Genomic DNA, 15529 nt, shown 5'->3' on the forward strand with positions numbered 1-15529 from the left:
ATATTTAATTCTCTTTTAAAACTTTTTATGCTCAACCTAACTCTTTGAAATGTATTCCGATTTCATTTAAACCATTCATATGCCAATAATTTAAAAGCCAAGATTGATTTATCTGCTAAGTATAAGTTCAGAATCTTGTTAAAATTGTAAAAATTCAAAGGTACAAAGTGAAGTTAATCATTTTCCAGAACCTTGTTATATGTGTTTTTTAGGTAAAGGTGTTTCAAGTTTTGATGGTTTTCCATTATCACACTATATAGCGAAAGAAATTCTTGAATATGAACTTTCAATGATACATCTACCGAGTATACCACGCCATTCTATACAAACCTACTATGATAGGTGCCAACTCATTGATGTTTAATTCTCTTTAAAAACTTTTTATGCTCTACCTAACTCTTTGAAAAGTAATCCAATGTCATTTAAACCATTGATATGCAGAAAAATCAAAAACCAAGATTGATTTATCTGGTGAGTAAAAGTTCAGAACCTTGCCAAAGTGGTACAAATTCGAAGGCTCAAAGTGGAATTAATCATTTTCTGGAACCATGTAAAATGTGTTTTATTTGTTTAGGTAAATGTGTTTGAAGTTTTCAAGATTTTCATTATCACGCTATAAAGCAAAAGAAATTCTTCACTATAAACTTTGAATGATAAATTTGCTCAATATATTACACTATTCTACCCAAATCTATTGTGATATGTGGCCACCCATTGATGTTTAATTCTCAGATAAAATTTTTCTTCTCTGCCTAACTTTTAGAAATGTAATCCTATTTCATTTAAACCATTTGTATGCAGAAAAATGATAAGTCAAGATTGATTTATCTACTAAGTATAAGTTCAAAACTTTGTTAAAGTGGTATAAGTTTGTATTGAAGATTATCTTGTAGATACGTGTTTCTTTGTACCTTTAGTTATTCTCTGTAGTCTATCTCTGTATGCATTTGTATCTTTAGTTCGTATCTGTGGTTGTTATCCCTGAAAGTTCTCTTAGGAGTAGTTGAGGTATGATAGAACTCTATCATTGAAGCGTGATAGGATTCTAATTTCAGATGGGTACGTGATAGAACACGGCCCTTGCTATTGATATATATGAAAGGCATGGCCACAAGAGGGACAGAGGTCCCAGGTTTTTCACATGGTATCAGAGCCATGGATGACGATGGGAAACACAAGAATGTTGGGAAGAAACTTGTCTCACCGTACATCTTGAGTTTGAATGACAATCCTGGGACTATCATTACCCAGGTACAGTTGAAGGGTGACAACTATGATGAATGGGCTAGAGCCTTGCGCACCGCATTAAGAGCCAAAAAGAAAGTGGGATTTATCGATGGAACAGTGGAGCAACCAGATGATGATTCTGCCGATCTGGAGGATTGGTGGACTGTCAATTCAATGGTAGTTTCGTGGATACTCAACACGATAGAGCCAGCCTTGCGATCCACCATAGCTCATGTGGAAACCGCAAAGGACCTGTGGGAAGACATCCAAGAAAGGTTCTCTGTCGCTAACGGGCCTCGGGTACAACAGATCAAAGGAGAGATTGCAGAGTGGAAACAAAGGGGACTTCCAATTGTGACTTACTATGGGAAGTTGAAGCAATTATGGGAGGATCTTGCAAACTATGAACAAACTCCGACATGCCAGTGTGGAAAATGCACGTGCAATCTTTCGGTCCAACTTAACAGGAAACGTGAGGAAGAAAAACTTCATCAGTTCTTGTTGGGTTTAGATGACATGGTGTATGGAACAGTTCGTTCCAACATTCTTGGCACAGAACCTCTACCCAGCGTGGGTAAGGCGTATTCGTTGATATGCCAGGAGGAGCGCATCCGAAGCATGTCTAGAGGGAAAGAGGGACGTGGAGAGCCCGTGAGTTTTGCTGTTCAGACTAGCGTAAGATGTAGGAAGCTTGGGACTGCAATAAAGGACAAGTCTGTGTTGTGTTCATATTGCAATCGTAGTGGACATGATGCTGGGAATTGTTTTCAGCTTATCGGATACCCTGAATGGTGGGGCGATCGGCCCAAAGGAAATGGACGCAGCTCAGGACGAGGACGCGGAAACCAGAATTCAGGACATGGACGAGGGGTGCGCCTAGGGCTAACTCCATTCAGATGATTGGTCAGACCTCCTCATCAACGGTAGCCGCAGAAAGGGAGCATACGGCACAAGGATTGTTGAACGGTGAACAGTGGGCAGCTTTCCTGAGTCTGCTAAATTCTTACAAACCTGGTACCAATGAAAAGCTAACTGGTAAGAATTGTTTGAACTAAATAATTGACTCGGGTGCGTCTCATCACATGACTGGCAGTTTAGAATGTATGTCTGAATTAAAGGATTTGACGGGGTGTGCAGTAGGATTGCCTGATGGCAGCCAAACAAAGGCACTAAAGGAAGGGTCAGTTCAGTTGGGGAAATATTTGAAGTCGAAGAATGTGCTTTATGTTCCCAATTTGAACTACAATTTAGTTTCAGTGTCACAGTTGCTTGATGAATTGAATTGCAATGTTTTATTTACTAAAGAGTTGTGTGTTATACAGGACCGCACTTCGAGGATGGTGATTGGAGCGGGTGAACGACGTGAAGGGCTTTACTACCTCAAGACCATGGGAGAAATTAAGGCATGCAATACAACATGTCGGGATATCAACGGGCTGTGGCACAGACGAATGGGACACCCATCTACAAAAGCAGTAGGATTACTTCCTGATGTGAGTTCAAGTAGTAATAAGTATGATAAGAGAAAACCTTGTGAAATTTGTTTAAGAGCCAAGCAGACTAGAGAAGTATTTTTTCCTAGTGATAATAAAGCAAATGCAATTTTTGAGATGATACATTGTGATATATGGGGACCTTATCGAACTACTGCTTCTTGTGGTGCCTCATATTTTTTAACTATTGTGGATGATTTTTCAAGAGCTGTGTGGATATATATGTTGGTCGTTAAATCCGAAGTAGAATATGTACTCCGTAATTTCTTTGCAATGGTCAAAAGACAATTTAACAGGGAGGTGAAAATTGTTAGAAGTGACAATGGCGTAGAATTCACTTGCTTAGATAGTTATTTTGCTGAGAATGGAATGATACATCACACATCATGCGTTGGAACACCCCAGCAAAATGGGCGCGTTGAAAGAAAACATCGCCATATTTTGAATGTGGCTAGAGCATTGCGTTTTCAAGCAAATCTTCCTATTGAATTTTGGGGAGAATGTGTGCTGACTGCCAGATATTTGATTAATCGGACTCCATCCAAACTTTTAGGGAATAAGACGCCATATGAATGTTTGTTTGGACAGCCACCCAATTACAAACATATTCGTGTATTTGGATGTCTGTGCTACGCTAGAAATGTGAATCGAGAGAGAGATAAATTTGCTAATAGGAGTCGGCGTTGTTTATTTGTGGGATATCCCTTTGGTAAGAAGGGATGGCGGCTGTATGATCTTGAAAATGGTGACTATTTTGTATCCCGAGATGTGGTGTTTTCAGAAGATGAGTTTCCGTATGCAGATGCAAGTGCAACTAATACAACCAATGATGTTCTAGGGACACGTCCAGTTGGGCCAATTGATCCTGCTAATGATGAGGTGGTTGATGCAAGGGAATATGATTTGCTTGCAGAAGTTACGAGTATAGTGCCCGAGATCACAAATCGGGATCACAATTCTGAGAATGACGATGAAAGGGGGGGCACCACCGGCGATGAAGTTGGATCGGTTGATGAGCACCTTGGGAGAGGTCAACGATTGAAGCGCCCATCTAGTCGTTTAAAAGATTATGTGACATACACAACTCAGTGCATAAGCCCTTCCGCACGTTCACCCAAACCAACCCCATCCTCAGGTACTCTTTACCCTATAGCACATTATGTCACGTGTGATAATTTTTCTGTGCAACATCAGTCTTTCTTAGCAGCTGTGACAACCGGCAAGGAGCCAAAATCCTATAGTGAGGCAGTGAAGGACTCTCGGCGGCGACAGGCCATGCAAAATGAAGTCGATGCACTTGAGAATAATGAAACATGGACGGTGGAAGACCTACCACCGGGGAAGAAAGCCATAGGTAGCAAATGGATATACAAAATTAAGTACAACTCAGATGGCACTGTCGAGCGGTATAAGGCACGTCTGGTGATCCTTGGCAATAATCAAATTGAGGGAATTGACTACCATGAAACATTATCTCCTGTTGCAAAAATGGTGACTGTTCGCACTTTCTTGTCTGTGGCGGTAGCAAAGGAATGGGATCTTCACCAGATGGATGTCCACAATGCGTTTTTGCATGGTGACTTGGCAGAGGAAGTGTATATGAAGATGCCTCCGGGTTTTACAACTCCACAATCTGGAAAGGTGTGTAGGTTACAAAAATCTCTTTATGGGTTGCGACAAGCTCCCCGTTGTTGGTTTGCTAAGCTCACAACTGCCTTGCGACAATATGGTTTCTCTCAATCTCATTCCGATTATTCGCTATTTACTCTGAGTCAGAATAACATACAAATTGGTGTGCTTGTGTATATTGATGACCTTGTGATTGGGGGCAATAACAGGGCTGCAATTCAGCAATTCAAGGACTATTTGTGCCAGTGCTTCCATATGAAAGACTTAGGCGTGTTAAAATACTTCTTAGGATTAGAAGTTGCTAGAAATAAGGCTGGAATTTTCTTATGTCAACGGAAGTATGCGCTGGATATTATTACTGATGCTGGGTTATTGGGTGCTCGGCCAACAGGAATTCCGATGGAACAACATCATCGGTTGGCAATGACAGAAAGCATGCCTTTGATAGAGCCAGAGAAGTATAGGCGGTTAGTGGGCCGGTTAATTTATTTGACATTAACGCGACCTGAGTTGTCTTATGGTGTCCATGTGCTCGCTCAGTTTATGCAGCAACCCAAAGAGGAACATTGGGAAGCTGCCTTGCGGATGGTTCGCTATTTGAAAGGCAATCCTGGCCAAGGTATATTCCTTCGATCAGATTGCAATTTGCAATTGCAGGCATATTGTGATTCGGACTGGGCCGGTTGTCCTTTGACACGTCGATCCCTCACTGGATACTTTATTTTATTGGGCAACTCTCCTATCTCTTGGAAAACCAAGAAGCAACATACAGTGGCAAGATCATCTGCTGAAGCAGAGTATCGGTCTATGGCCGTGACTATCTGTGAGCTGCGCTGGTTGAAGGGTCTGCTAGCTTCCCTTGGAGTGGTACATTCTGAACCTATGCAACTTTACTGTGACAGTCAAGCAGCCATGCATATAGCAGCTAATCCGGTGTTTCATGAGCGGACAAAACATATCGAGGTAGATTGCCATTTTGTGCGTGCGGAAGTTCAAAGTGGAAATGTTACCACTAATTATGTGCGTAGTTCAGAGCAACTAGCCGATATTTTTACCAAGTCGCTTGGGAGACATCAGCACGAGTATCTTCTTCACAAGTTGGGCGTTCGAGATCTCCACGCACCAACTTGAGGGGGGGTATTGAAGATTATCTTGTAGATACGTGTTTCTTTGTACCTTTAGTTATTCTCTGTAGTCTATCTCTGTATGCATTTGTATCTTTAGTTCGTATCTGTGGTTGTTATCCCTGAAAGTTCTCTTAGGAGTAGTTGAGGTATGATAGAACTCTATCATTGAAGCGTGATAGGATTCTAATTTCAGATGGGTACGTGATAGAACACGGCCCTTGCTATTGGTATATATGAAATGCATGGCCACAAGAGGGACAGAGGTCCCAGGTTTTTCACAGTTTGAATATGCAAAGTGGACTTAATCCTTTTCCGGAACCTTGTTAATTGTGTTTTTTTCAGATAAATGTGTTTCAAGGTTTTCTATTATCCCACTATATAGCGAAAGAAATTCTTGGCTATGAAATTTAAATGATATATCTGCTGCGTATACCACACCATTCTACACAAACCTATTGTGATAGATAGCCACCCATTGATGTTTAATTCTCTTTTAAAACCTTTTGTGCTACACCTAACACTTTGAAATGTAATCCTGTTTCATTTAAACCATTTATATGTAGAAATATCAAAAGTCAAGATAGATTTAATTGTTCTACTATAACCATTTGTAACTGCCACTTCTTCCATCCAATAAATATAGTCATTGAACAAATTATGTTCACCAGCTAACTATTTGTTCTTCCTTCTTTGTTTATCATCTAGCCTTACAAAATGGCAAAAAGTTCAGCTTTAGCATCCATCCAAATTTCCCTTGTGCTATTACTAGCAATCGTTGTTTGTTTAGAAGTTAATCTTCTTGACCCTTACTGTTGCTACCGTGGGAAGGAAACAAAGATCACTGCGTACGTTCAACTATTTTTAGGCGGACCAAATGTCACAACTGTCCCAGTTGCCGGAGCCCTCGGTAGGCCGAGAATTCCTGAGGAATTTGGAACCATTTCTGTTAATGATGCTCGCTTAACAGAAGGCATCAGCATCAATTCTCTAACTGTCGGTCGAAGCCAAGGTCTTTATGTTTCTGCATCCCGTGATAATGTAAACTCATTTGACCTATTTTCCTTCCTTTTTACCAACGCACAATACAACGGTAGCACATTGGAATTCCAAGGACCAGGACTTGACTTACAAAATGTTACTACGGTGAGAGAAGTTTCGGTAGTTTCTGGCACCAAAACGTTTAGGTATGCTCAGGGATATGCAACTTTTCAGACAGTTCTACGAAGGCCAGCAATGAATTATACGGTTATAAGGGGCATTGTTACCATAAGGCACTACTGAGGAGGATGGGAAATTTGATTAATAAAGGGAAAACCAAAAATTAAGAAAGCCAGTTACAGATATTTAGTTTTATTTCAGACCATATACGTACTTGGTGGTCTATGTTTCTTTATGTACTCCTTGTTCACTCGACTATCTTAATAAGAACTACATCTAGAAGGATGGGAAAAAAAAATAAAAGTAAAATAATAATTAAGAAAACCAAGTATAGATTTTTATTTTTATTGCGGACTATTATGTATACTTGGTGATCAATGTGTGATGTTTCTTCTTGTACTTCTAGTTTCATCAATATGTCCATCGTAATCAATGTTTTAAAAACCGGACCGTTAATTGAATCGGTGAAATGAAAGGATCGAGATTCAATCGGTCGGATTGGTACAACCCCGGTTCAATAAATTTTTTAAAAGATAATTTATATAAATATATATATGCACAAAATAAGACATGTAATGGACTAATTTAATACTTTATATGATGAAAAGTTTACTATTTTTTAATAACTTGGATTTTTAAAAATAAAAAATTTAAATTATAAGTTAAAACAAGTAAATTTCATTTCAATTTCAATTATATCTAAATCCAACCCAAAAATATCACAATATTTTGAAATTATGCAAAATTCACGTCTATGAGAATTTAGACATTGTGAACTTAAATTTTAATTTACGCTTTGGGATTTAGAGATTGCAATTTATAAAAGAAAGTTTGGAGTTCGAAGGAAGTCAAGAGAATCGAAAATAGAAATGTAAACTTAATAAGAAACAAAAAATGAGATAAAAGTGAGTGGTTGTGACATTAAATAATTTGGGTTAAAGAAAAATAATTCTTTTTTAACTTTTTTCAATTTAATGGACAAAAACAAAATTAAAAGATGGAAGAAAACATCAATAAATTAAAAATAAAGAGGTTTGATTAAAAAGGGAGTGACAAAAGAAAAGAGGATAGCACAAGAGAGAGAGAGTTGAAAATTAAAAAGAAAGAGCCATGAGAGGATGAGATTTTGTAAGAAAAATGAAAAAAAGAAATATGAGTATTTGAAATATGAAGAAATTTTTTTTTTAAAAAAAATCAAGATGCGAGCTGGAGAAGCCGAGAGTGAGAAACGGAGGAAGTGAAATTGAAATGAAATGTGTCGTCTGCACTTTCTTGATGCTAGGGTTTTTTTATTTAATCTAATTTTACTTTTTAGTTAAGTATAATTCTACACAACAATACCTCGTCCTTGGGCTGTGGTGTAGTGGCAACGTACCTTATTGTTGGCTCAGAGACCCGAGTTCGAATTGGTAGTCTCCATTCTTGCTATTATTTTGAATTTGAGGTTATATTGTTTGAAAATTTGAGAACTGCCGGTTCGCAGTTCATACAGGTTTTAGCGGTTCGTCGGGTTCACGCGGTTCGTAGCGGGTTTGATATTGGACCGGACCGATAGCTTGGCCGGTTCGCGGTCGGACCGGTCGAACCTGCCGGTCTGGTCCGATTCTGAAAACATTCGTAATAAAAACACTGTTGGTGTTCTTCAATTACACTTGACTTCGTATTACGTAAGCTTGTGAATGTGTTAACATAAGCTATGTGCATTTACCAATAGAGATGTGTATTGAAACTTAGATAAAATCTACACCTAATTGTGGAATTTGCTTGCACCGATGGTGTACATTGATTATTGCTTTTTGCACATGCAAAATCCCCGTCTCAATATTTTGGGAAAATTTTTAATAATCTCCCCTAAAATTTTTGAATATTGCAGCTACCTCCTCTAAGGTCTTAGAAATTTATGCTTACAATACTTGATGTTTTGAAAAGACTATAATGGTCTTCACAAAAACTTAAGATACTAAGTGAAAATCATGTTGAAAAAAGGAAGAGGGAAACCCTTTTAAGCTGATGCCTCTCTATTCTAAAAGTTCTAAGTCTATCTGATGTAGTACATTATATTCCATTCCCAATTGTGCTAAATGGATTTCTTTTTGAGTTCTATGAAGAGCTAACCAGCTAGTAGGAAAACATTTGTTAAAAGAGATCTCTTCACAAATTAATTAGAAAAAAGGTATAGTCCAAGGACCAAAAAATGATGCCTTCAAAACATGGTTCAAACTACAAAGAACTATTAAAAATTTTTTACCCAGTAGGTATTTTTTTATTTTTTTATTTTTTGGTAATGGTGATATTTGACTTTTTTTAGCATCTAATTTGTTTTAGAAATCAGATAGGGGCAATGGCTCATGTTATGACATGTTTAACTTGCATAAAAAAAAATACAACTGAGATTTGATGTGCTTAAGCACGGCCTCCCCATTTTATGACATGTTTATGAAGCCACACATTTGATGTGCAAGATTTTCAGTTTTTCACTTGCACAATTGAGACCGCATAGATTTGCTTGTAAGCATGAGACTGGAAGAACCCGTTTAGGATTTGTTGTACATAAGTTTTGAATGGATTTGTTCTTTAATCTTTCATTTCTCGAATGAGGATCAAACCTGCATGATACTACGCCATATTACTCTGTCCGAAACCGTGTTCAGTATTGAGAAGTCAATTGACTGAAATTTAAAAGCATTGAGTAAATTTTAGTTCTTACTTGTTGCTATGTTAAACCTATATGGACTTCTCAGATATTTTAGATATTTCAATCTTTTGAAAATTCCACGTTTATTCTATTTCATTTCCAAGTTCCAACAATTCTCTCTAGTTTTATTCATGTCTTTCACAAAAAAAATTATTTCAAAAGGAACGAAATTGGTTTCTTACAATTTTTTCTTGTCAGTGTTTGAGTCCTGTAAGAAACAAATACCTTGTTAGATCTAAATAAATACCTTGGATAAGGAGAGACTTATTCCAATCTCCCCCACCAAAGTCACTTGATTATCAAACGCTCCTCGATCCTCATGTGTATGTATCTATCTCAATGGTTGGTGATTTTCCCTTATTATAATCGTCATTACACATATAATTGGTAGTACTAATAAATAAAGTTGTTAGTATTATGTAGAAGCCAAAAGGAGATACAAGTGTCCCAAAATTGACTTTTACAGTAGAATTCTACAAAGAATCAAGCCCATTGTTAAAAATAGCAGTAAAAGCATCCATTCTTGGCTTGGAAAGGGATAAACCAACCTCAATATCTCCATCTGTTTCTCTACTCCCACTAAGAGAAATGGCCCCTGAAGTATCAATCGAAACGAACTCGAACTTTTTAGGCTTTCCCCATCCAAAATCCAGATTGTAATAGTTATACCTTGGTGAGCCAGCCACGGAAACCAGCCTGTCCAAATTTATACCCGCAGTATCCGGCAACCACTTGTCAGCATCGTCGAAGAGTGAATCATTGTTCTTCAATCTCTGATGAATGCACTTGGAATTCTCGGTGACATGTTTTTCTATGCCAATCCAATGCCACCTATAGTATTGCACAAAGTGTCCTGTTATTATTTACACTTATGTTAAACCAAACCAAGTTGAATTATTAGAAAATTAACCAAACCAAGTTGAATTATTAGAAAATTAAAGTGTAAATAATAACAGGACACTTGGCACAATATTATAGGTGGCATTAAATTGGCATAGAAAACATGTCACCGAGGATCCCAAGTGCTGATGAATGGCATCCCCGATTAACTCAACTGCAATTGGAAATCCTTCTTCTCCAATTAACTTTCCATTTTTTCATTTTTCCTAATAAGTGTTTGGCAATTGCCAAAATAATTGGAAGGTAAAGGTGGATCCATACGTCCTCTACAATCAGCCAGGCAATAAAAGTATTCCACCTCACCTTTATCCACTTGTTCTCCACTTGGACCACGACATTTTACCAAGCAAGTCCAAACATGGGCACAAATTACCGTAAATGATGATAAATGAACTAATTGTGGCCGTTTTTGCCGGGCTAAGTTCTTGAGTTTTTCAATATTGTTTCTGCTAATAACAAAAGATCTGCGAACTTTTTCTGTTTTGGTCGTAGGTTTTGTTGTAGTATCAGTAGAACTCTCATTTTGAAAAAACTTTAAGAAGACGACCCCTTGGTCCCGAAAAATTGAGTTAAGTCCCTTTGTGTCTTTGATCATAGTCCTATCGTAACATGGTGGAGAATCACTTGCTAGAGTTGCTGCAACATCATCTCTGTCGATATTATCTTCAAGACATTTGGAGCATAAAGCAGCCCACGTCTTCATAAATCTGAAAATGCTGCCGGCATCTCCGACAGTGTGGTGATTTGAGATTCCAATAGACATTCCACAGTCTGGAAATAATGTAACCTGAAGAGCAAGAACTGGGGTAGTCCTGGCTGTGGATCCGGAATCATCCTGATTAGATAGTTTCAATTCAGGAATCAGCGGATGAAAATCACAACAATTCCGTGCATGGTTTGCTGTAAGATAATTGAAATCAGTCGTGGTACACTCGGCAATGATTAGTGCTAGTGAACTTCCATTTTTGTAAAGAATTTCGGGCGTGCCAGAATTTGAATTGGAAGGAACTATCAAATTCCCGGCTAGGGGAAAAAAAGGTTGGAGTGTCAAGGAGAGTGAATGTTCAAGGTTAGGAATAATGTGCTCGATGAAATGTGCTCTAGAGAGCTGAGGTACTTCATAAAGGACGAGGCGTTCAACAGGGGGAAAGTGCAACCAGAGCATATCAAGGAATGTTAAAGGGAGAGACATTGCAGTGGCCACCGCAGACGACGGTGGCGGCACTAAAGAATGCTTAAGCACGGTGACTGAATTTTCTGTAGCCATTTTGGTCTAGTTGGCGAATGGATATATGAGCTCGTATTTGTGATCAAGAGTAGAGGAGCACAGGCACGGGTGAATATAATATACATATATATATATGTATATATATATATACATATATATATATATGTATGTATGAGGGCAAAATGCCTCAGTGACCCTCAAATTATTATGAAATTTAACTTTTAGCCCTCAAATTATTAATTGATAAGTTTTACCTCTCTAACTAATTTAAACATATAATTCTACCTTTCAGTCAACTTGAGTGGTTATGTTTAACAGATATAAAGGATTCATGAGATGTTAGTGGAGCTCAAACTATTACAAATTTTAACTTTTGACCTTATAATTATTAACTGATAAGTTCTAGTTCTCCAACTAATTAAAATGTATAATTCTACTCTTTCTATAAATTTGAGTAGTTATGTCGAACAGAAATATCTATTAATAAAGAATTTGGAATGTGCCCAACTAAGTGTTTGATATAGTGATATAAAGTTTGGAGAAATCTTACTAGAGAATTGATTATTTGAGACATAGAAAGTTCAAACTTGGAAGTAAACCAAGACTTGTTGGAATGTTCCTAGAAAATGAATCGTGCCATATTTATGTCATTAAGAGAAGCAAATGAACCCAATGGATTTGGAAGAACAGCAAAAAATGAGTGAAATTCCAAATCAACTCAATTAATTCAAGTTGCCTCTCTTTGCTAGAATTTCTCTATTTAGGGTTTTGGTTTTAGGTTTTCAATTGATTTTGGTCAAATTCAACAATTGGAGATTTGGTAAATTAATTTATGAGTCAAATGGAGTAAAATAATTTTACCCCAACACATGTCCTGCAAAGATGAAAACACCCCTCGATTATTGCCTTGCCATGCATGTGGTGATTTTTTTTGTTCAACATAAGGATTCAAATTGGCAGAAGAGTTAGAATTATATGTTTTAATTAGTTGGAGGTGTAAAATTGATCAGTTAATAGTTGGAAGGTTAAAAGTTAAATTTTATAATAGTTTGAGAGCTACTGCTGCGCATGTGCTGCTATTTTTGTTAAACATAACAGCTCAAGTTGATAGAAGAGTTAAAATTATATGTTTTAATCAATTGGAGGGTTAAAACTTATCAATTAATAGTTAAAGGGTCAAAAATTAAATTTTATAATAGTTTGAGGGCCATTAGAACATTTATCCTATATATTATTAAGCGTCAATAATCTATATCTGCACCTATTCCTACTCTTAGGAAGGGGATAGACCCAGTTAGATTATTAGGAAGCGGAGGAAACTAAACCACCTTTGAACTAAATGGATACCATTCAACATTCGTTAAATTTAGAGAAGCCACGTGGAGTGACAATTGATGAAAATAAAATTCGAAACCTTAACCTTTCATCCACAAAATCCTTAAGTGCCTTTGTGGATGTCAACCGCCCTAAGGGGCCGTTGGATGGATGAAAAAAATAATTGGGAATGTTTCAGTCAAGTTTTGCCTAATTTTGTGCGGTTTGTAAATGTTTTTTTGCGTGATTTTATGTATAATTTATACTTATAAGTTTTAATGTACGTGTGAATTTCGTTCACGACATCTACTTAATACATGATAATAAATAATTATTTTGATGTATATTAAATCTTGTTAAAATTACACTAACAGACGTAACTAGACCAAATTCCAAGATGTCACTGTGCATCCGCCATTTTTTCCTACCACCTGATTACGACTTTGCGCGGCTCCTGCAGAGCAACTTTAATCTGCAGGGCTACCGTGCTTCTAATGTACCATCTGTTGAAAAAGGTTATAAATTTAGAAACCCCTCAAAAGGTTGCTAACAGTCTCACTCCCCTCCTCTAAGCTTTTCAAAATAATTAAAGATTTTTTTGACGGAATATTGGGTCCCAATTCTTATATCATTGTAGGCAAAATGACTTAAATATCCATACACCTTAGCAGAGATTTCGCAATTATTTAGACAAATTCACTTAAGTTAGTTATAAATACTATTAATGTAATAAATGATAATTTTTAAGTGCAAATAATATCCAAAATGTCATGAGAAAATGGGCGCCAAATTCAGGCACAATTTTCTGATTGATGCATATCATAGAAAGTTGCAAAGGCTACTTTGGTTGCTTTTCTTGTACTTTACCAATCAATTAATCTATCAGATATTAGTAGTTCTTATTGTTGCACTAAATGATGAAGCAACTGCTGTGTGGATGATTTACAAGAATTTCACTCGAAATATCAAGACTAGCTAATTTTGATTACGTATAAAATCAACATTAATAAGCATGTTTTTCATATTTAGATTGGCTTATGAAATAGATCAAATTGTAGTAGAAACATTTAGTTCTGGATGGACCAATCCCCGATCCCTACACGTAACTTATTTGCTCCATGGACTGCCTCGATACCCTTGGTGTTGTTTGCTACAAATAAGCATGTTTCGAAAGCATTTGATTCGCCCTCAGCCATTTTGCATTTCCCCTCGGTGTTATCTGTGTATATGATGGAAAGATTCCTTTGTTTTCATGGGAGCATTTGTGATTTTTCAAATTATCCAAATGTTAAAATAAATACTATAAAACTTTTGACATCAAACATAGGTGGAGAAAAAATTAAGGAAAAATTACAAAAAGGAAAAAGAAGAAAAAAGTATTTGAAAATAGAAAATTGAAAGAAAGTGCTTTTTTTTCTGTATATACTGTCAGCGTTGTATGATTGATAATTATGCAAAATTTAAATTTAAAATTTAACTTTTGTATATATGTTATGGATCCAACGGGTAAGTGTATATACTGATAATATATATAAGATTTACTTCTATTTAAAAGGAATTAACAAAGATAAAGGAATTTATTCATATTAGGCAATCTTAGAATTCTAGTCAAATATTTTCTAGACTAATAAGAAGTTCAAGAAAAAAATTAAAAGAAAAGAAAAGAAAAACAAACACACATAAAATAGGTTAATTTTCTTACAAGCATTTGTAGTTTATCAAATGATCCAAAATTTAAAATAAATACTATAAAATTTTTGACATCAAAAACAAGTTGAGGAAAAAAAATTAAGGAAAACTTGAAAAATTAAAAAGAATGTGTGTGTATGGTGTATACATGCATGCACGTCAACTTTTGCATTATACTTACTCTTACTCTCATCTTGATTTATTTAAAAGAGGATCTAGCTAGATAAGGGGTTTGATGCTGTCTGGGACTGGCCTCGTCACAAACGTCACGTAAGTTCAAATGACTTTTCTCCGGTGCACTTGACTGTGGCCATTATCAAGTTTTGATCTTACTAAGCCACTACTTTTTGACTACACAATCCATCAATTATCGTTCATATTATTGTGGCCCTAGGTCTCTAAAAGGATCTCAATTATCTGTCAGCAGCAGGGACGTAATTGCAATTGGAGCAAAAGTTTTAGGGGTGTTAGTGTAATTAGCTTATGGAGCCAAAAACTATTAAAAGTTAGTTATAACTGAATTTGTTAACATCAGTTCATTGCACGGGAATTCTGTGGCAAATGGATTCGGATCCATCATTGGAGTTGTATAAATCCAAGACAATGTAATGGATTGGACAACAAGAAATACAATCACAATTTTCTCCCAAATTCTTATTTTCTCTCTCTCTCTCTCTTTCTCACCTCTTTCCTCCTTTCTGTTCTTTTCTTCTTCATTCAAATCTCCCCTGAATCTGCTGGTCACATTTCCTTCTCAATTCTACTTTGGAAGGGCCTGACAAATTGGTATCAGAGCTGACGATCCTTCGGCAGCTCAAAGATCAATCAATTGCAGAGAGCACACGCTTCAAAACCTTAGAAGATCATCTCCGAAAGCAGGAACTCAAGTTGCAGGAAGTCATGGAGGATATGAAGAACATATAGCTGCAAGTAAAGGAAGAAATGGCAGGCAGGGACAAGAGATTGGATACGATCACGCTAGGCATGGATCAGAAGTTTGAGGCACTCAGTTCAATGATGAAGACACTGCTGAGCAGGGAGAAGAGTGCAGAAGAAGAAGGCAAAGCTG

General features: G+C 36.8%; 3 protein-coding genes across 3 annotated transcripts; 2 read left to right on the plus strand and 1 right to left on the minus strand.

Moving 5' to 3' along the window:
- Positions 1–1104: 1104 nt before the first annotated feature.
- On the plus strand, positions 1105–2127 carry LOC140007074 (uncharacterized). Its single transcript, XM_072049779.1, has one exon. The coding sequence runs from the start codon at positions 1105–1107 to the stop codon at positions 2125–2127; it is 1023 nt and encodes a 340-aa protein (XP_071905880.1).
- A 4063-nt stretch (positions 2128–6190) lies between these two features.
- Positions 6191–6757, plus strand: LOC113687537 (dirigent protein 22-like). The gene has a single exon (XM_027205126.1). The coding sequence runs from the start codon at positions 6191–6193 to the stop codon at positions 6755–6757; it is 567 nt and encodes a 188-aa protein (XP_027060927.1).
- Positions 6758–10384: 3627 nt separating this feature from the next.
- Positions 10385–11496, minus strand: LOC113687538 (phenolic glucoside malonyltransferase 1-like). Its single transcript, XM_027205127.2, has one exon. The coding sequence runs from the start codon at positions 11494–11496 to the stop codon at positions 10411–10413; it is 1086 nt and encodes a 361-aa protein (XP_027060928.2). The 3' UTR covers positions 10385–10410.
- Positions 11497–15529: the final 4033 nt, after the last annotated feature.

Source organism: Coffea arabica, chromosome 5e, assembly GCF_036785885.1.
Source record: "Coffea arabica cultivar ET-39 chromosome 5e, Coffea Arabica ET-39 HiFi, whole genome shotgun sequence".
Taxonomy (NCBI): domain Eukaryota; kingdom Viridiplantae; phylum Streptophyta; class Magnoliopsida; order Gentianales; family Rubiaceae; genus Coffea; species Coffea arabica.